At 38.3% G+C, this 20,813-nt stretch overlaps 2 protein-coding genes across 2 annotated transcripts; both read left to right on the top strand.

Annotated features, from left to right (window-relative positions):
* The first annotated feature begins 401 nt into the window (after positions 1–401).
* LOC127790388 (protein LONGIFOLIA 1) lies at positions 402–6,710 on the top strand. Its single transcript, XM_052319885.1, has 6 exons — positions 402–610; positions 1,343–1,560; positions 1,910–1,971; positions 2,441–4,564; positions 4,645–4,795; positions 5,629–6,710. The coding sequence occupies exons 2-6, from the start codon at positions 1,407–1,409 to the stop codon at positions 6,462–6,464; spliced, it is 3,327 nt and encodes a 1,108-aa protein (XP_052175845.1). The 5' UTR covers positions 402–610; positions 1,343–1,406; the 3' UTR covers positions 6,465–6,710.
* Positions 6,711–13,894: 7,184 nt separating this feature from the next.
* Positions 13,895–14,709, top strand: LOC127790615 (psbQ-like protein 3, chloroplastic). Its single transcript, XM_052320192.1, has one exon. It carries the CDS (start codon positions 13,999–14,001, stop codon positions 14,572–14,574), a length of 576 nt encoding a protein of 191 aa, XP_052176152.1. The 5' UTR covers positions 13,895–13,998; the 3' UTR covers positions 14,575–14,709.
* The last annotated feature ends 6,104 nt before the right edge of the window (positions 14,710–20,813 follow it).

Raw genomic sequence — 20,813 nt, 5'->3', positions numbered from 1 at the left:
CTCCATTTACATCCCCTACTCTCTCTCTCTCCCTCTCTCTCTTAAGGGAGCAGGAAAAAAACCAAAAATAGTAGCTAATATAAATTGGGTGATGGCGTAATTATTTAAAAATAATAAATGTATTTTATTTTTATATAAAATGTAATGCTTGTATTTTTTATATATATTTAAAATAATTTTATGGATTGATTGATAAAATATTTTAAATTACAATATATTTATTAGCATTTAGTAAATGTGCCTGAAAATTTGATTAAAATATAATAAAGATATCTGAATTATTTTTAAATAAAATATATTTATCACCAATAAAGTATTTCTCTGAGCGTTACCCATGAAAATTTAATCCATCTTGTTGCCAACTCCATGGCCCCCCGATATGATTGATTGATAATGTTCCAACAGTAATAACACATACGACGCGACCATCCAGATATCACACGCTACTATCTGCGCTGTCTTTCCTTCCTCGTCTGCTTCTCTCCTCGTCTCGTCTGTCTCTTCTCTTCTCTTTCTCTGGCAACAAATAAACGAAGTCATATGCCAAGACATCCCTTCCTGGATCTGCACTTATGCTTCGTCGCGCGGTTCTTTCAGATTGCAATTCAAGGTACTGTTTGTTGCTTTTGCTTTCAGATTGCAAATTATGGCTACTTGCTTGCTTGCTTCCATTCTCTCCTTCATTTTCTCATAACCCAATCACACTACTTCCGATTTCTTATATTAAGGGTTTCTTTTTGTTTTTTTTTTTTTTTCCTGGGCATCTTCTATTCTTCTCGTTTGCCTTGATTTTCAACAAAATAAGAATTTCCGACTTCGTTTGTTTGTGTGCGTGTGTATGGATAACCTTATCCTCACCGAAAAACTTCATGAGCTTTGGGGTTTTTAGTTGCAAAATAGGAAATTGTGGTTTGGTGAGTATTGATAGGATGCCCAAGTTTATTGTTCTTGACCTTTTATTACATTGTTAATTTGGTCTTTGGGGCATCCGTGACGCATTTAAGTTGCAACAATAGGTATTTTGATTTGTGTAATTGCATCAATATGGATAGTGGGATGCTGTTACAAGGCTTTGGAGTTCAGAAAAAAGCTTCATTTGGGGGTTCAATTTTTGCATATATTTGGAAGGAAATTAAGGAGAGAAAAGAAGGGAATTAGATTTGGTTCCAGATGACTTTGTGTGATCTTCAGGACCATGAAATCCTGCTTGGTTTACTACAAAATCATCTTAGTTTCATTGTAGCATGTTCACAGTGCTGTGAAAAATTAGTTCTGGAGTAGCTAGTAAATAGTATGAGATAATTCTTTCTGGTGATTGAATCTGAAGTTCAACCATTTACAGGAACTAGGAAGGGTGATTGAGATTTCGAGGCTGGGAATTTGAATATCTCAAGAGAAGGGCAAAAATGGCTGCAAAACTTTTACATTCATTAACAGATGACAACCCGGATTTGCAAAAACAAATAGGATGCATGACTGGGATTTTTCAACTCTTTGATCGGGATCACATCATATCTAGCAGGCGCATCACCAGCCACAGCCCCAAGAGGCTCCCTTCTGGTAATCCTCTAATTGGACACTGTTTTAGTTGGTTTTTAATTGTATTTCGAACGTCAATTGTCCTCAATTGGACTGTTAAAATCCACCGTATTTCATAGAACTTAAATGGTTAGTATGTGTGAGATTGATCTCTTGTACTGATCTTCCAATATAGTTCCATTATCTTTTTTGTGTTGAATACGGTACTTATGTATAAATTTTGTATTCTTATATTGGCATTGAGTGATCTCAACTTGATTCTTAGTGAATTTTTACTTTTTGTCTCTTTTTTATGTTGTATTTTTGAGATGCTGATTCCCTATCATTTATATCATAATTGAAAATTAACTTTATTGATTTTTGTTTGCAGGTATTTCTCCCTTCAAGTATTCAATTGAGTCTAATGGTGTATACCATCCTTCAACAGCAGAGGCAAGAACTTAATGCCATTTTCTAAGAAATTCCTGAAAATATATAAAATGTTTATGAGTTTTAAACTACATGCATTTATGAACATGCGTATAATATATATTCACTGTCTTGCATAGTAAGCATAATCTCTGTTTGCAGATTGTGCTAACTTGATATTTCACTTATATATGTTTATGATGTGCAACATATACATGTGTAAATATTGTCAAGACTTCTAAGTCATCATAAAATGATAATATATGCTTAGTGTTGCATGGAATATTTTTTTTCCTGCCTTCATTTTTCTCCCAACAAAATGTTAAATTCTTGTGTTGTGTGCTGAGCTGATGCTGTCCACTCCCCTAGTGTTAACTATATATTTTTATTTTTGAACCAGAAATTATTTTCAGCTGTGAATGTAAACCTATTATTTTTACTACTCTTAGTTGCTAGTAGTGTTGGAATCTGAGTATAGAACTTCTAAATGCAGGATCAAAAGGATGCAAACAAAACTATCAATGAGAAACAAAGAGTCTCCACTGAATCATCCCGGGCCTCTTTCTCATCTTCCTCTCGTTCATCATCCTTCTCTTCTCTAGACTGTAACAGGGCAGCTCAACCAGAACCCTTATCCTTTGACCGAATCATTTTTCCTGAAACTCCTTCAAGGGACCCTGCAATGAGCCAATCAAGTGCCTCTCCACAATTTGGGAGGCAATCCCTTGATCTCCGTGATGTGGTCAAGGACTCCATGTACAGAGAAGCCCGGGGACTATCAGTAAAAACTACAACCAAAGGACAATCAGTTGATCAAATTGCCAAGTATAAAGATTCCCCAAAGCCTCTGCAGTTCTCTGCATCTGGTGATGGGTCTTGCAGCATGGGCTTCAATGGAAAGCAAAATTTTCCTTCTGATATCAAAGAGTCTCTCAGGGTTCTTTCCAAACTTCGAGAATCACCTTCATATTTCAATGAATCTAGAGATTCAAAAGACGAGTCTCGGTTTTCAGTAACAAAGGATGCTCCTCGGTTTTCTTATGATGGAAGGGAACTAAATTGGTTGTCCTTTGAATCACGAGATAACTACAAATCAACACTGAAGCTTAAAGAACGTCCAAGACTATCATTGGATGGTAGGGAGGATTCAATGCGAAGTTTGAACTCTGATTCAAAATCAAACTTTCTTGTGAGAAATTCACAGGGAGATGGTGGCAACTCCAATGACAGGATGCCAGTGCTGCAGCAAATTTCTGGAATTCAGGGAGGTCAGCAAATTTCTGGAATTCAGGCACGACCTCCCAGTGTTGTAGCTAAGCTAATGGGGTTAGAAACACTGCCAGATGCTGCCTTGGCTAATGACAGTCGAATAGGATTGATCAAAAGAAACCCAGTTGAGGATTCTGATCCCTTTTTGAGAACATTAAAATCAAGTGATCCATGCCAACCAATCCAAATATCTAGTTCTCCACGTAGTTTGTCAAGGGAACCTGCTTCACCTCGTTGGAGAAAACCTGAATCAGCCATAAAGCCAATTTCAAGGTTTCCAGTTGAACCAGCTCCTTGGAAGCAGGTTGATGGCACCCAAGCTTCTCAGAGACCAGCTTTTAGGCATCCAAAACCTCCAACAAGGGCTAGTAACTCCTTTCCTTCTGTTTATAGTGAAATTGATAAAAGGTTGAAGGATTTTGAGTTCTCTCAAGCTGGAAAGGATCTCAGAGCCCTTAAACAGATACTGGAAGCCATGCAGGCAAAGGGGCTCCTAGAGAGCAGTAGAGAGGAGCATGATTCAGATTTCAGATCACAAAGAGACCATCAGCCAAGATATTCAAGTCTTCATGTCAGTGGTAGATCAGTAAAGCTACAAAAGTCACAAAATGATCATGTTGGTAACTCCAAAAGTAAGGGAGCTAATAGTTTGAGGAGCTTCGATCCAATTGTGATCATGAAACCAGCAAAACTTGTTGAGAAATCTGGCATTCCTGCTTCTTCAGTAATCCCAATTGATCGCTTATCAGATCTACCCAAACACAGGGGCAGGTACTCTGCAGATGGTAGAAAAAGTTCAGTTAATAACCAGACAAAAAAAGAACATACTTCAAAGACCAGTTTCAATGAAAATGCTGTCAATTCAACAGGTAGTAAAAGAACCAACAACAGAACTTTAAAATCCACACAAATTGCATCATTGTCTCTACAGTTGCCCAAAGAGAGTACTACAAGTGCGTTGAAGAGCTCAGGCTCTGTGAGCCCAAGATTGCAACAGAAGAAGCTTGAGCTGGAGAAGCGTTCTCGGCCACCAATCTCTCCTGATTCCAGTAAATCAAGAAGGCAGCCCAGCAAGCAGCAACAGGAGTCAGGTTCCCCAAGTGCGAAACGTAGACCAAAATCAGTGAACTTGCGGCAGAGTGATGACCAATTGAGTGAGATTAGCAGCGATGCAAGGAATTTGAATAACCCAGAGAATGACATTTCTGTGCAATCGGATGGGAGTATTTTCTCAGACTCAGGGATAGAGATAGAAGTTACCAGTTCGGAACACTGTGCTGAGACCAATGGCAGCCGGAGTCCATCTGTGAAAGCTGCCAAGAACTCCTCGTCTACCTTAGTTCAAAAGGTATGTTTGATTTTCTTATCTTTTCTATTTGTTCAATTATGTTGATATATATAGTGACCAGTTTAATTATGTTATTTTAGAGATTAGCTCCAAGGATAAGTGAGGATGCGCCAGCGGCCGAATTTCCTTCAGTTGCCCCTGAACATCCTAGTCCTGTCTCTGTACTTGATGACACGATGTATGGGGAGGATGCTGCTTCTCCTGTGAAACAAATATCAGATGCCTTCAAAGGTAATATTTTGCTTCCCTAAGATTGTTTGATTGGCTGTGACTAAAAACACATTGCTATTCAATCACCACTGAATTTCTGAAACTTGGTTGTATATGATGCTTGAACTTCTAGTCAAATGGACTTTTCTGACAACTGGTCAACCACTAATTAATATGCTAGTATATTTGGCTCTTGTGAGTTGTGATATAACCTTGCTGTGATGGGAGGAACTGAACCTTCATCACTATTATCTTGAAGTATCACTAAGTTCAATCATATGGACATCTAACTTTCCAAGGGAAACCTCAAGGATGTGAAAAAGACTGCTTGTTTTAGCTGTAATTTTGGAGTTGTATATGTGATTTGGTGCAAGTAGGTTATCTGTACTATGTAGGGAAATCAAATACACCGTGGGCATATGCTCATATTTTTGTTACACATGCAGACAAGTTAGTCATTGATAGTAGATGTGAGGCACTGTGGTGGGATGCAAACTCTTTCTCTCTCTCTCTGGTAAGTAGGGACACAAATTCTCAAAAAATCTGGACAAAAGAATGTCTATTTACCCCACCTGGTGAATGATAAGTATGACCCTAAGCTGGAGGAAAACCAATCATCATCTTCATCATGCTTTTATGCTGTCCACGGCAGTTGTGCTGTTCTTCATAACCTAGAATATAGTCTTTTAAGGAACTCAACTAGATTAGATATCTTCTGCCATTAAGAGACCACTCAAGAGAGAAGAATGCCGAAAAAGCAATTATATTAGGTTTCCTTTGAGGATTTTGTCCTGTCAGAAAGCACATTCTATGTTTCATTTTCCATAACTCACTTGTTTGTTTTTTTCTAACAGATGATGGGACCATGAATTCTAATGAAAGTTGCAATAGGGATCAATCAGACTCGGTGGAGAATCTCATGCCTAACAGCACAGGTTCCAGTCTTCAGTCCAAGGTTAGTCGCAAGAAACTAGCGGATATTGAGCACTTGGTGCAGAAGCTTAGACGACTGAACTCGAGCCATAATGAAGCACAGACAGATTATATTGCGTCTCTATGTGAGAACACGAACACAGACCACAGATACATATCTGAGATATTGTTAGCTTCAGGTCTCCTCCTCAGGGATCTTGATTCAAGCCTGGCAACATTTCAGCTTCATTCATCTGGTCACCCAATCAACCCAGAGTTATTCTTGGTCTTGGAACAGACCAAGGCAAGCAGTCAACACAAGGAAGAATGTGGCATTGGAAATGTTGTCCATGTGAATAAGCCCGACAGCGAAAAACAGCACCGCAAGCTCCTATTTGATGCTGTCAATGAGATTCTAGTGCTGAAGTTAGTTTCAGAAAAGGCTTCTCCTGAGCCATGGATGAAGCCCTGCAAGCTCACAAGGAAATCTCTAAATGCGCAAAAGCTTCTGAAAGAATTATGTTCAGAGATAGAGCATCTTCGAGCTAACAAATTTGAGCACGGCTTAGAGGACGAGGACGACAGCTTGAAAAGCATCGTGAGGGAGGATGTGATGCGCTGGTCAGGGAGTTGGACCGACTTGCATGACGAAATCTCTGGAATAGGATTGGATGTCGAGAGGCTGATATTCAAAGATTTGGTCAACGAGGTTGTTCATGGCGAGGCAGCGGGCCGCCAAACCAAGCCAGGTAGGCGTTGCAGGAAGCTATTTGCATAATAGGGGAGAGTAGTGTATGGAAGCTTTTGTTTCTTCTCACCTCACTCTTTTCTTCTTGCTCCTTGCCTGTTTTCATCTAGGTCTTTACATATACATATACATATATATATATATCTTTTTTTTTCGTTTTCTCTTCTGGTCGGTTCGGATGTTGCAAATTTTTCCCGTCTTTAGAAGCATAGTAACTTGTTGGATAAGGAATTATGGTTGGATTGTAATTACAAATTAAATACCTTCTCCATCGTATTATTGTATTCACAAGAATTAATCCATTAGAACAGCACCCTTTTTTTAAAGATTAACAATTTATTTGGTTTGCGCGCGCACGACTGTCATTGTGGCACCAGCTGTGAGATGTGAATGAATGCAGCATGCATATTATTTTAACATCAGTAGTAAGCGAAGAAATGCCATTTGCCAATACAGCTGCTGTGCTGCCATATTATATCTTTATGGTTTTCAGAGAGTTGGGATTTGGGTGGTTGTATTATTATATTATATATATTATATATCTATGCTTCAACTTCAACATTCAGTGCAATTAATTGAGTTAGCAGCAAACTCTCTTGTTAATTCTGTCTGTGTCTTAAGCATATACGTCAACTATGCCTGGCTATGGAATTCGGATTTGGGTTATATCCGATCTTGTTTGATTCATTCGGATTTGGGTTATATCCGATCTTGTTTGGTTTGATGGATTCAGATCTAATAATGATCTGGTTTAGGTTTCACGTATTCCCAATTAAAGATCAGATTGATTTTGGTCAATTGGGGTGTGGTTCTTGGATCTAGTCTAGTCTGACCATTAATAAATAGGCTTAACGTTGAGTAGTTCAACCGGGGCTTTACAAATACAACGGAAGAAGGTTAGGAGAGGGGGAATTGCACGTAAAAATGAAATTGATCACTTTAGCTTGAAGCTTAATTTGCAATATTAGTTGGCATGCAAATCACGTAGAATAATGGCCATCGCAATCCTGACAATAACGGCTATGCAGTGAAATTTTCTAATACATTCTTAAAAAACAAGTTGTTATGGGTATTTTTCATACTATTCCTTATGGGCTAGATTCGACCCAATGGGTCGGCCCAATCTCCTGAAGCTCAATAGGCCCGTGCTCATCAGAATAAGCTCACACATCGCTAAAACCGAGCTTAGACTGAAAAACTAAGTGAACTCCCAACGAGCTCTCAGCAAGGCTTCCAGCGGGCTCTCAGCGATATACCCAACAAGCTCCCAGCAAGGCTTCCAGCGAACTCTTAGCGATATGACCAACAAGCTCCTTAGCGATACTTCTAGCTCGCTAGCCTAACCGTACAGCTCACCGGTTAAACTATTCAGCTTGCATAATAACAAGAATGTGGAACAACTAGAGGAAGGGACCCACTCACTTTATGTGAGGCAAATCGAATCACTGATAATACGGAGCCCACTCCCGATTTTATGGAATTGATAAGGACATTTTGTCCCCATGGTGTCACTTTTCCACTCTTAAAAATTATGTAATTGTAAACACCCCTCACTATAAATAGGGGTCAAAAAATACCATTGTAAGAGAGACAAGAAGGATAACATACTATTACTCTGCTGGAATACTCAAAAGATAGTCGTTGAGTAGGCACCGTTCTAGCCGAACCATGTAAAAATTCTTTGTGTTCATTCTATTTTGTTCTTCCTTGTATTTCGACTTATTTATTCATTGCGAGCCTACGAATTACGGTCGGCTGATTCTAAACGTCGATATTTTGGCGCTAGAAGAAAGGCCCACTCTGATCGCTAGCCATGATAAGAGGAAGGAATGCACGAAGTTTTGACGTAGTGGCCGATTTGCTAGAGAATCACCGCAATCAACCTTTGGATGTTCCATCAACTAGAGGACCCATTAATTGTTTATGCAACAGATGCCCCTTTTCCACCATTGGTTGGAGTCACCATCAGCATGCCCCCATAGGCTCCGGTCTAACTTGTCGCTCATACCATCGGGATGGAAACGTTCCAGGCCTAGCAGTAACGCCAGGAGGCGTTAGAGAATACATTTATGTAGCTCGCTGAAGCAGTCAGGGTCCATGCCCAAGTTCAGGTATAGGCTGTCTAGAGACCACTGAGAATCCCTTCACCCCAAAGGGCTCGCCAACCTCGACAGGAGAGACCTCTACCGGGTGAGGAGGCTATTGGAGATAACTATTCACCTCCAAATAATCATTCTCCAGAGTAGGATAGTAGGCGATCATAGGCCCAGCGATCTGCAGACCCGGACTCTATCGTTGAGGAATTGTTTCAAAGGGTTCGACAGTTGGAGGCGCAACAAGGAGTTCGCAGCTAGAATAATGACCATGGGGACCGGACACCATTCATCAGTGAAGTTGAACTTGAGCCTTCCCTCATAGATTTAAAGTCCCAAGTATGCGGCAGTACAATGGGGACAATGACCCCTATGACCACCTGGACGCGTTTAATGTCTAGATGGATTTGTAGACAACCAGCTCGCTGGTCAAGCGTTGCATCTTTCCAGCAATCTTGGGTGATATCCCCCAAGCTTGGTTCAAGAGTCTTCCACCTTGCAACATTGGCAGTTGGGAAGAATATTAGCAGAGGTTTCTTAATCAATACAGGGCGATGGGAAGGATGTTCGCCCCGCATGCCATCTCGCCATGGTATTCCAGAGGACAAACGAGTCCTTAAAGGACTACATTGGCAGGTTCAGACGTGAGGTGAGCAATATCGAAGATCCCTCCGATGAAAGCATCTTGACTACGATTTCAGCAGGTCTTCACAAGGATGGGAAGCTCTATGAGAGTATCTACGTGACCCCTGTTAAAGATTTAGGGGAATTCTATGAACGAGCTGCCAAAGAGATCTGGTGGGAAGAGGCTTTTGGCTCAAAAAAGCCCCCTGGACAGAAAGAAGAGGCTGGGGGCTCCAACTAGAACAAGAAAAGAAATAACAGAGACAAAGAAAGGGAAGCTCGGGGAGAACGCTCGAACAACCAGATCTCCAAGTGAGCTCGCAAGGAGGATAGGGAGGAGTGACCTTCACGGTCAGGTCGCTTTGATAGCTATAGTGCTTTATCGGATCCCCAAGAAAGAATCTTCGCCATGGAAAGAAATAGGGAGGAGTTCGGGAAGCCTAACCCGATAAAGACTCCCAACAAATTCAAGAACAAGGAGAAATTCTGTGCATACCACAACGAGGCGGGTCATAACACTTCTGAATGCTGGGCTTTGAGGGTTGCTATTGATGATCTGATTAGAAGAGGTCGGTTGAGAGACTATGTGGTGCGACTGTCCCAACAACTAACGCAGCAGCGGCAGTTCGAACAATCTATACGATTCATGGCGGACCCCACCTCGTTGGAACTTCCCCTAGGTCCCACAAAAGGTACATGCATAAGGCCAACCATGTCTTATTGACAGGGTCAAACGAGCAGGCCACACCCGTGAAGCGAACTAGAAGGATGACAGAAAAGATCATTTTCTCGGAGGAAGAGGCTAAAGATGTCCATTGGCCACACAATGATGTCCTCGTTATTCACGCCTGAATTGGAAATGCTGAATTGCAAAGGATAATGGTATATACAGACAACTTGATGAGTGTAATGTACAGAGCTTGCTTTGATCAAATGGGACTACGGCCAGAGCAATTGAGCTCATCCCTGGAGCCACTCTATGGGTTTACAAGAGATGCAGTGATCCCTGTTGAACGAATTAGTCTCCCCTTTACCATTGGAGATGTAGATCGCCAGGCCACAACATTAACGAAATTCCTTATAGTGGACTGCCATTCAACATATAACGTCGCACTTGGGAGGCCAACAATGAACGACCTAGATCTGATCACCTCTACCAGGTCATTGACTATCAAGTTCCCTACCCTTAATGGAATAGGATGTGTGCGAGGTGAGCAACACCTTACAAGGCGCTATTATGAAGACACTATAAAAATGGGGGTCAAGGGGAAGAAGGTGAATGTTGTTGTGGGGTCAACCCGTGGCCTATAAGCCAGAGAGGTGTTAGCTACGATCTAGACCCCCGCGAGGTGGACTGTGATAGATCCACAGGCCCAATGGAAGAGCTCCAGGACATCTTAGTCAGGGAAGAGGATGAAGAAATATGTCTCCAGCTGGGAAAGAATCTGACTCTCAAGGTAAAGTCCCAACTTACCAATTTCCTTAAAGCTAACCTTGATGTGTTTGCATGGAGGCAGCCGGTGAGGTCAATGGCCGATCAGCGAGTAGCAACCAACTACCATGGCTGGTCGTGCGGGGAAGCTAGCGTGAAGGCTTGTGTTAGGGGGCGATGGCTGGCAGTTGCGTGGCTACTGGAGGCAGTCGGTGGTGGAGCTGCAAGCAGGGTCGGCGTGCTGGTGTGCGAGAGGTCATCAGAAAATTAATCGGTCACGAGTTTCGAGGTTAGGGCACACATACTGAGAAAGCCTGAGAGGCTAAGTTAAAGTAAGTAAAATTTCTTAGAAAATTTCAATAAATTCAGGAGTGTTATTTTATGAATTGTTATAGTTAAATATTTGAGAAATATTTAGTTTGGATTTATTGTGGAAAAATAGGAAGAAATAGAGAGAAAAATAAAGAAAATGTAAGAAATTATGTAAAAATAGGTTTTAATGCTTATTTAAACAAATATGATGATTATGGTGTTTTGAGGCTTAAGTTGAAATGACTTGTGTGAATTTTGAGGTTGTCACGCAAATCGAGGCGATCCATGTATTTCGAGATAAGGCACGAATATCGAGCTAGCCCGATAAGCTTGAGAAGGTAACTGGTTGGACCCAAAACCCAATTTTATGTAAATAGTTTTATCATGTTGTCATGTGTTGATGTGAATATGTCATGTAGGTTGCATTTACATGCTATGATCGATGAAATGTGCATGTGTACACGATGATATTATTGGTCATACATTGCACAGGGTTTGGGATTATGGACTAGCACCGCTGCTCTACCAAGGGTGCACCCATACACCTCGGCATGGGAAGGAGGCTGTAAAAATAGGGAGTAGCAGTTGGGTGCAGTCGATTCAAACTAGAAAATGAATGATGACATTTTACATTTTGCATTCACGCACGAAATATATTTTTGTACCCTTATTTAGATGATTCATCATCTAACTTGCGCTTTGCCCCTAGAATATTCAAATATTTTAGATGGAGATTGTAACAGAAACGAGGATGAATGAGGTATGAAATGGCACTTAGCAAAGTGAATGATGAATTGAATGTATGTTATGTAGTCTATGTATTTAAGTTCTGCTACTTTGAATTCTATACATTTTGAAAGAATGATGATGTATAAGCCTATTTAAGGTTAATGTTAGTCAAGAACTTATGTTATGTATTAAAACATGTTGAGAAACTTATGTCCCATTGATGAATAGCCTTGTATTGGGGATTAAGTTTGAAAAACGGTCATGTATACCGCTATGATTTGATGTTAAAGTTAAAGTTCAATTCTAGTTTCCGCATTTGACGTATATGATGATTCTTTTTTGAGATAGATGTATAAAAATTTTAGGATAGATATGAGTAATGATATGGTTTAGCATTAGTTTTGAAAGAATTTTTTTTTTTTTTTTATATCTCAGAATCGTCCTAAGTTATAACAGCCCCAAAAAAGTGAGGTGTTACATTGTTGATCTTTTTCACAAAACCCCTTGGCAGGATCCGTTTTTCATCAGTAAACGTACTTCCAATGATCTTGAATCCTAGAAGGAGAAGGGCCTCAGGTATGGGTTCTCCGAGGAGGAATGGACTGTGATCGAGTTCTTTGTGGTTCCAGTGTAGTCTTAGAACTTTCTTTTTGTGCCCTTTGGAGAGGGATTGTGCTGAACATATACTTCCACAAGGCTGATGGCAAGCCACACATGGGGTAATATTTTTCAATAACCCAATAACTTTATGGAGTGCCTATGTTCCTTCTTTATTTTGGTGTCACAAGACTTCGTACTCTAGTGGCACCATGGGAAGAGGTTGCCTAATTGGCTCTATAAATCTTGTGGGACGAGTTTCCTACTAGCCCTGGAGGTGAATTTCCAACTGGTCTTGAGAGTGAACTCCCAGCTTGCCTTAGAGGTGAATTCTCAACTAGTCTTGAGAGTGAACCCCCAGCTAGCCTTGGGGGTGAATTCTAGCTAGTCTTGAGAGTAAGTTCACCCTAGCTAGTCATGGGGGTGAATTCCCAGCTGGCTTTCGAGGTGAGACTTAGGTTTAGCCTGAGGCTAAGAATCTTGAGTGGTATGAAGTGGTCTATCTTGTGGCGGTCTCATTGGGAATGAGAGAATGTCTGTGCCCCGAGAGGACACCCTAGGGACTGAGCTTTCGCTCTTTCTTGACCTTGTTGATCAGTAGTGCTTCTCATTTGGGGCCATTGTAGACTAATTCGTTGGCTTTTCGTACGTTTTCCACATACGATGCCAACTGTTGTTGTTAAGATACAACAATGAATTTATTTAATTGAGAACGTTGTCATCAGGTCACCTAAGTCTGTAAGAAAAAAAAAAGTAGTTAAACCTTTTCGCGCAAACACTCCGATACTTAAGTTAGACACTAAGGATGCTAAAAACTATAGAGCAGAATTGCCACTAGTATCAAAGACATACCTTTTTTTGGAATGAGTGACTGCTTATTTATAGAGAGCCATGAAGTAATCCTAAGTCCACAAAAATTAGAACTCTTATAGATAATATTCATCTCTTAGAGATGATATTTATCTTCTCGAAGAATTTTTTGGATATCGAAGTTATCCTTGTTTGCGTGTTGCGTGGGACCCTTCTGTACTCAGGAAAATATTTTGGTGGTGGAGCCGCCCCTAGGGCTAGTTCTTGGGCCGCAACTAGTTCTAGGTGGCCCTGGGTCGTGGTCAGCCTGCGGCGACCCTAGTACGGCAAGGGGAGGTTTGCTTTCTCATGGCCCTTTGCTACTGGGTCAATCTAGTTAATTTGGGTTGACTCACTTTTTATTATTTATTAATTAATTTATTTTTCAGTGTTTTTTTTCTTGTGACACACCATCATGGATTGCAAGCTCGGAAGGAGTGGGTCTTGGTATGGAGCTAGGCGTCTAACCATGGTGGCCAGTAGCCTGGTGGGATTGTCTTTTGCTAGCATAAAACTAGAAGTTAATTAAGAAAAAAGGGTTGAGAACAAACGTCAAATGATTGTAAAGACTAAAACCTAAAAGATTTCCCACAAAAGTTGGAATAAATAATTTTTGTAAGAAATATATTGTTTAGTACAAACAGAGAAAACAACTGCATATATATAATATTCTATCCATAGTAATGGTGTTCGACCAATCAGCGCACAGCAGCATAAAAACATCGACCACTTGGAGTTCTCATTTCTACTTAATTCATAGGATTTCTAGTAGAATTTTTCTGTTGCCCTTTTGCTAGTCTCGTATAAATTTCCATGAATGTAGAGTTATGCTTGAGAAAAAAACAAACCCCCTCTGAATTCCAGGACATATATAAATAAGGCACCAAAATCATATGGGGATAACGTTTTCCAAAAGAGACATCACATTATGGCATTGGTGAAAGCAATTATATCAGCCTTTGAACCCAACAACCTACAAAAACCTTTTCCAGACCTAACTAATTACCAATTCAAACATCGCCATGACAATATAGTCCAAGCTGAAGCTACCCACAAACAAAGCAGCAGCAGCATCAGCAGGAGGCTAGCAACTGCGAGCTCGCTGCTTCTACTGTCCAATAGTAGAGTTTTTGCGACGCCGGTGGCAAGTGCATTGGACTTGAGGATGATGGCACCGGACCAAAGTGTGGCAGAGGCCGAGGCCGGGATCAGAGGCCACGCGCAGGACTTGCTGCGGGTGAAGGCGGGCTTGTTGGAGCCGGAGGCGTGGAAGGAAGCCCAGAAAGCGCTGCGAAAGAGCGCTGCGTATTTGAAGCAGGATATTTATACCATCATTCAGAGCAAGCCCGGCAAGGAGAGGCCTCAACTCAGGAAGCTCTACTCGGTCCTCTTCAATGCCATCACTGCATTGGATTATGCGGCGAGAGATAGAGATATCAAACGGGTCCAAAAATTCTACGATGCATTGGTTTTGGCTCTTGATGATATTTTGTCTAAAATTTAGGATGTGAGTGAAAACGAACTCCGCTTTTGCCTTTGGGTTAGTACTGAAAACGTTATGGAAGACTGTATAATAACTCATAAATTTACGAACCTTGATTTGAGTGTCTCGAATGCGGTAATAAACATATATAATTTTGGCTCCTACAGTGGTCGTGGTTTTGAAATTGTTCTTTTAATTTAGAGTGGATGAAGCCAGGCAAGCGTGCTAGCAAATTGGTTTTATTTTATGACACTTAATTGTTATAAGAATTTTGTTTAAGTATATCATAATATGGAAAATAGTAATAATATTAAACAATGAAAATTGTAAGACTTCTTAAATTTTTTTGTATTGTTTTAAATTTAAAACTATCAATTTTAAACAACAAAAATGAATACGAGAAAATCTTATCCAAAGGGCATGGACAAACACCATGTCTTGGACGAAATGTTAAAGCGAAGACTTTGCGGCCCAATAAAAAAAAAAAAAAAAAACACACTATCCACCAACTGTTCGATGGAATGCCTGAATGAATTGACTTGGGTTATATGTCACCAAATCATGTCCAAAGGGGGCTTTGGGAAGTGTTTAATCCCGCAAGAGCGAGCTAAATATGAGCGAAGCGATGTTAAGCAAATGCCTAAAAAACATTATCTAAGAGGACAAAAAAAGACTTGCAGGCTCGTTGGGTTGCCAATTTATCAGAGCAGATCTAATCACAAAAATTTGGGCAAAATACATATACCCAAATTTTCAAAAGCTTTAGAGAACTGGCGGCGCTTATTGTTAAGTTAATAATTAAATTATGAGGGACAAATTTTTTACCTACAATTTTCTGTAATTTTTTTGCAAGAATATATTAATAAAAATATAAAAAAATATTTACGGCCTATGTTAGGACTTATGATATGTGATTTATGTACAATTAATTTAGATAGTGTACCTTAATTAAATATGTATATAATGATGAAAAGAATGTTGATCTCACGTAAAATAGATCATAATACCAAATTAATTTTAAGTTAACTGAAGTTGAACTAATTAATTAATTAGATGAATAAAAAGAAAAATAAAAATTAAAAAAAATTAATGCAAAACTAGATTCTTTCTTGAGAAAAACTAATAAATAAATGCTACTAGGGTTTAAATTTCATTTAATCTAGGTTATATAATTATTCATTCAATCCAATTCGAAATAAAAAATACTCATATAGTATTTTAAAATCATTTGCATGTGATGATGAATTTTTCTAAATTAATTAATAAGATTTTTTAAGTCATATTAATTATTAATTCAATTCTATTGTCAAATTTTTAAGAGAATGTCAAAAGAACAAATAAGTATTAAATTCTTTAAAAATCTCTAGTCGTAGAAGAGAATTTGACTCACTAAGTTTTTTCGATTATCACATATGAGCTAATTATCTATTGATATTGTAGTCTAACATGTAATTTATATTGCCTATGGATCTTATTTATAAAAATTATTTAGTTAGTAATATATAAATTATCAAATCGTTAAAAGGTGATCAATTCTTTTAAAACATTAAGCACAATAATATAAATTTCTCATATAAAAAATGATCGGGTTTTGAATCGAATTAAACGAATAATAACATAATTTTAAAATTAAAATCTAGGGATAACTAAAATAAAAATAAAGATAAGAATTTCATTCCAGATCTGGGTCGCAACCCCCCCCCCCCCCCCCCGGGGCGGCGGCTTGCTGCCTTGCTTCTTCTTGAAATAATAGTCCATTTCCCATTTGCAATTCCTCAGTTTAATATTCATTCAATCCTCAATGGTCGCCCTCCAAGTGATCCTCCAATTCCAATTTGAATTCTTTTCTTCTCAATCTCAATATTTCTGTAACACCTCGTTTTCCCAGGACGTTAGGTAACGTAAGATTTCGGGAATATATTTTTTTTTCTAACGAAAACTCAATACAAAAATTGTTACCCGAAAATCTCGTTACACATTCTCAGTATATCAACTTATAATCATTAATAAACTAAGACAGGTAAATCACCTCAAATGTGGAAACTAGATCGAAACCTCAATAGGACATAACCGAAATCACTTTATTCATATCATAAAGCCAAACCAGCGTCACTCCTAATCACCGTCACTCCTCGGCCAAGTTTCCAAAGCCTATAAATAGGCAATTTCTTTTCCCTTCGAAGGACAAAGTTCAGATTAAATGATGAATCATCTAAGTGAGAGTTCAAAAACACGTTTTCATGAATGAATGCAAGACATGAAATAAACCAACACAACTTGACAATCCCTAGCCCAAGAGAATCCCACAGCACTTAATCGTACCATGGGAAAAGGGTAACCTCTCTAAAATCTATGCTACTAGACCGACACATCGACATGACGCGGTTCTAGCTTAAGGGGGCAAAGTCAACGCATCTCCCCAATATCTCGGGAACGATCGTTACCACTCCCGGCTCAGGAGGGTCACATCAATGCAGGAACCCGGCTCACCACATTTACGTCAGGGATTACGTTCCCACTCAAAAGCGTCCAGGAACGACTACTAAATCCCAACTCAAATCCTATATGGATTACCTAGTCATCCTAGTGCAACTTCCCTGACCAAAAGGTCCGGCACAAAAACCAAGGTAACTAACCCGGCATGCACATAAGCACAACATACCCCTATTATTCCATCAATACCCTTGGAGAATTATGGTTACACTATCTAGACAACATTTTAGGCTGACATTCCATATGAACAACACAAAACACATGACTATGCTACATTTCACAACTCAATGCATCATATAAATAACATTTTATAAAATGCAATGCACCAGTACAAAACGTTTAGGGACGAACCTTCCTCATAAAATCAACTGTCATCGATTACCATTTGCATGCAACAAAACCATTTTGCATGAAATCACAACACATTTAGATAGAACAAACACCAAGTTTTTAGGGTAGAAACACCCATAGTAAATTAAGTTTTTGGTAAGCTCCTCACGAGTTAAAACAAATTTTTCGGTAGAACACTCACAAGTCAAAATTAAGTTTAAGGGTAGAACCACTCATAACAAATCAAGATTTTGGGGTGAACACTCACAACAAAATCAAGTTTAAAGTAGGAACACTTATAAGTCAAAACCAAGCTTTTCAGTAAAATACTTACAAGTCAAAACCAAGTTTTTTAGGATAAAACCACTCACAATAAATCAAGTTTTGGGGGCAAACACTCACCTTGAACGAAACTCAAAACACTTCGAATTTTGTGCCCAACCTCGATTTTCATGTAACTCCTCAAGTCTTTTGACTAAACCACCTCCTTTCAAGCCCTCACGCACTGCCCAAATGCTCTGCATGTGTGATTTCTTGCGTATGCTTTAAAGGCCCTCTATCCACTAAACTCGAAGCACTCTCGTCTAGAACGAATTTGTCACAATTTCGAATGAGAGAATCTTTAATCATGAACACTCTATTTATAGACTTTGGAAACTTGGCCACCAAGTCAGTCACAATATAATACAATATTTCTTAATCATTTCAAATCTTCCAAAATCTTTTTCAATCATTTCAAATCTTATAAGATCTTCTGCAATCATTCCAAATCTTTTAAGATTTTTTATAATCATTCCAAATCTTCTAAGATTTTCTCAAATCATTTCAAATCTTCTAAAATTTTCTACAATCATTTCAAATCTTTTAAGATCTTTTACAATCATTCCAAATCTTCTAAGATATTATATAATCATTTCAAAATCTTATAAGATCTTCTGCAATCATTGTAAATCTTTTAAGATTTTCTATAATCATTTCAAATGTTATCCAAATCAAATCTTATCTCATCTCTAACGTCATTATGAGTCTTTATCTTATCTCTAACGTCATCATGAGTCTTCATCTTATTTCTAACGTCATTATGAGGCTTTTCCTGAATCTCTCAAATGCCCTTAGGAAAAAGATTCAAGAATTACACTTTGGCCTGAACTTTTTGGGTAATTATAGTTAGACCATTTTTAACATGGACCTCGGGCTAAATTTTAATTGCATTTTAGTCCCTGGAGAAAGTGTTAATTATGCTAATATCCTTGATTTTTAGGTAAATTATACTTTTATCCAAACCTAAAAAATTATGATTTTGCTCCTGGCTCAGAAATTGAACTTTTGTCTCCAAACATTCACAATCCCTTGAAATATCCTATTTCCTCAAGTATCTGAATCTAAAAATCTCAAGTATTACATCCCTTATGATTATTCAATTTTCTAGGCTAAAATTAGTCGTACCAAGAAATTGTCTCTGTTTCAATTGCTTTAAATGTCATAAATCCTGTCTTAAGACACTCGTCAATAACATATCTTTTTCTTAGATATTTTAATGTTTCAGGGTACTCCATTCCATCGATTCGGTCATTTAAAACTGCGATAGTGTACCCTCAAGCCTCATTCTTTTGATAATTTCATTTATACCCTTCATAAAATTCCATTTATACCCTTAAAGATTTCCCGAGTATTACACTTTCTCTTTTAATTTTGATTTCTTTCTTATTATTTTATAATATTTCTCCTTAACCTCATCTTAATCTTCAATTCATTTTCTTCTTGATTTCTTCTCCTTGCCAAGAATTCATTCTCCTTCTCAAATTAATCTTCAAGTGTGTTATAATATTAATTTTAAAATTAATATTATAAATTAATTTATAATATCTTCTTTAGAGCTCAATTCTTTAAATTTAATTTCTTTATTGTTCCTAACAAAAAAAATTTAAATTATGTAAAAATTATATAAACTCACTTTTAAATAGAATAAATTGCATAAAGCTAATATTGAAATTAAATAAAAATATATATAAAATTAAGCCCTATCAACATACCCTTAACAATCACAAAGAAAACTAAATATAAACAACTAAAAACTGAAAACCAAACTAAATAAAAAACTTAACTCACACCATAATCAAATAAAATTACACGGGAGGCTAACAACATCAAGAAGGATCCTCAAGCATATGATTTGAGCTTTTGACTTCTTTGTTTGCCTTCTCGTGCATGCTTTTTCTTTCTCTCTCACTTTAGTTGGGATTTAGACTTCACAAGAATACCCATAGCAATTGACCTGTCTAACCTATCAAATTCTATAACATCTTCCTCCCTTTGACCACTTTTACTGCTATGCCATAAATGTCATGCATAGAAATAATTGTTAGTGTATATCCTACAGATTAAGTGTTAAGTTAAACTTGATACACTAAGATACGATATTGTTAATATATGATCTACAACTTAATTGTTAAGTTGTATATGATGCATTAAGGTTTGACATATTATGAGTAATATATCTATTTGTTTCATGTTCATGATATTCAATTGGCATATCCTTGTCTTTTATATTTAATTATATTGGATTCCTAGAGACAAAATTCTTAGGGATGCTCTGTGTAGAAAAGAATTAAAGTGTGACTTTAATTGTAAGGTCTTTGATACACACAAGAGTTTACCTTAAAACATCCTTGGTCAAAAGTGTCATTGAGATGGAACATCAATGACACAAAAAGATCGATGTGTACTATGTCGTCACCATAGGAAGGTGGTAATTAATCTTATAGACTGTGGCATTGGATGCCTAAGTTAGTACATGGATGCTTGTTGGAAAACAAGTTCACTGGACAATGACCCAACTCGAGGATTCCAAATGGATATTGCAAAGAGTGTCTAAGGAAATCTCTTGTGGCAATTGTGTAAGTGATCCTTCTACTTGAGATCATTGTAGTGCCTTGCATGTGGATTCGTATACTTTAACACTGTTATGTAAGCATCTCAATAAGAGGTGTGAGTACGATAGTGATTGGGTATGCCATGAAGCATGCGAAGGCTATGGGTGGTCAAGATATGATTCGTCGACCCTAGTTAATGGGTGATATGTCTCACGGGCCATTTGACGAAAGATGACTTAAAGTTTGTGTCCACAGCTAGATGTTCATCCAAAGGAAATCATCATTTGAGAGGACCAAATAATATCATGATCATACTAAAAACTTGTTTGATCGAGAAACTTTAAACCGATAAAGGAATTGAATTGCATGGGAAAACCACCATTGAAAGATAGCAATCACAACTTGATCCTTCTACTAATTGAGGGCTATGATGCATTGCTAAACTCCGCTCTTGGTCTATGGCATTTGAGAAAAGTCATTACCAACATAAGTAGAAGTCTAATGTGTCACACGCATAAGGGAAAACATCATTAGGTAATGGCATACTGGTTTAGGGTTTAAGGA

This window comes from Diospyros lotus, chromosome 14 (genome assembly GCF_014633365.1).
Source record: "Diospyros lotus cultivar Yz01 chromosome 14, ASM1463336v1, whole genome shotgun sequence".
Lineage (NCBI taxonomy): Eukaryota > Viridiplantae > Streptophyta > Magnoliopsida > Ericales > Ebenaceae > Diospyros > Diospyros lotus.
This window is presented reverse-complemented; position numbering and strand designations above follow the sequence as displayed.

What these genes read in the sequence shown, in the direction of transcription:
- LOC127790388 (XM_052319885.1), top strand. Translation starts at nt 1,407, where the DNA reads ATGGCTGCAAAACTTTTACATTCATTAACAGATGACAACCCGGATTTG. An exon ending in CGTCTACCTTAGTTCAAAAG is followed by an intron (nt 4,565 to 4,644) that starts GTATGTTTGATT and finishes ATGTTATTTTAG; the next exon opens with AGATTAGCTCCAAGGATAAG. An exon ending in AATATCAGATGCCTTCAAAG is followed by an intron (nt 4,796 to 5,628) that starts GTAATATTTTGC and finishes TTTTTCTAACAG; the next exon opens with ATGATGGGACCATGAATTCT.
- LOC127790615 (XM_052320192.1), top strand. Translation starts at nt 13,999, where the DNA reads ATGGCATTGGTGAAAGCAATTATATCAGCCTTTGAACCCAACAACCTA.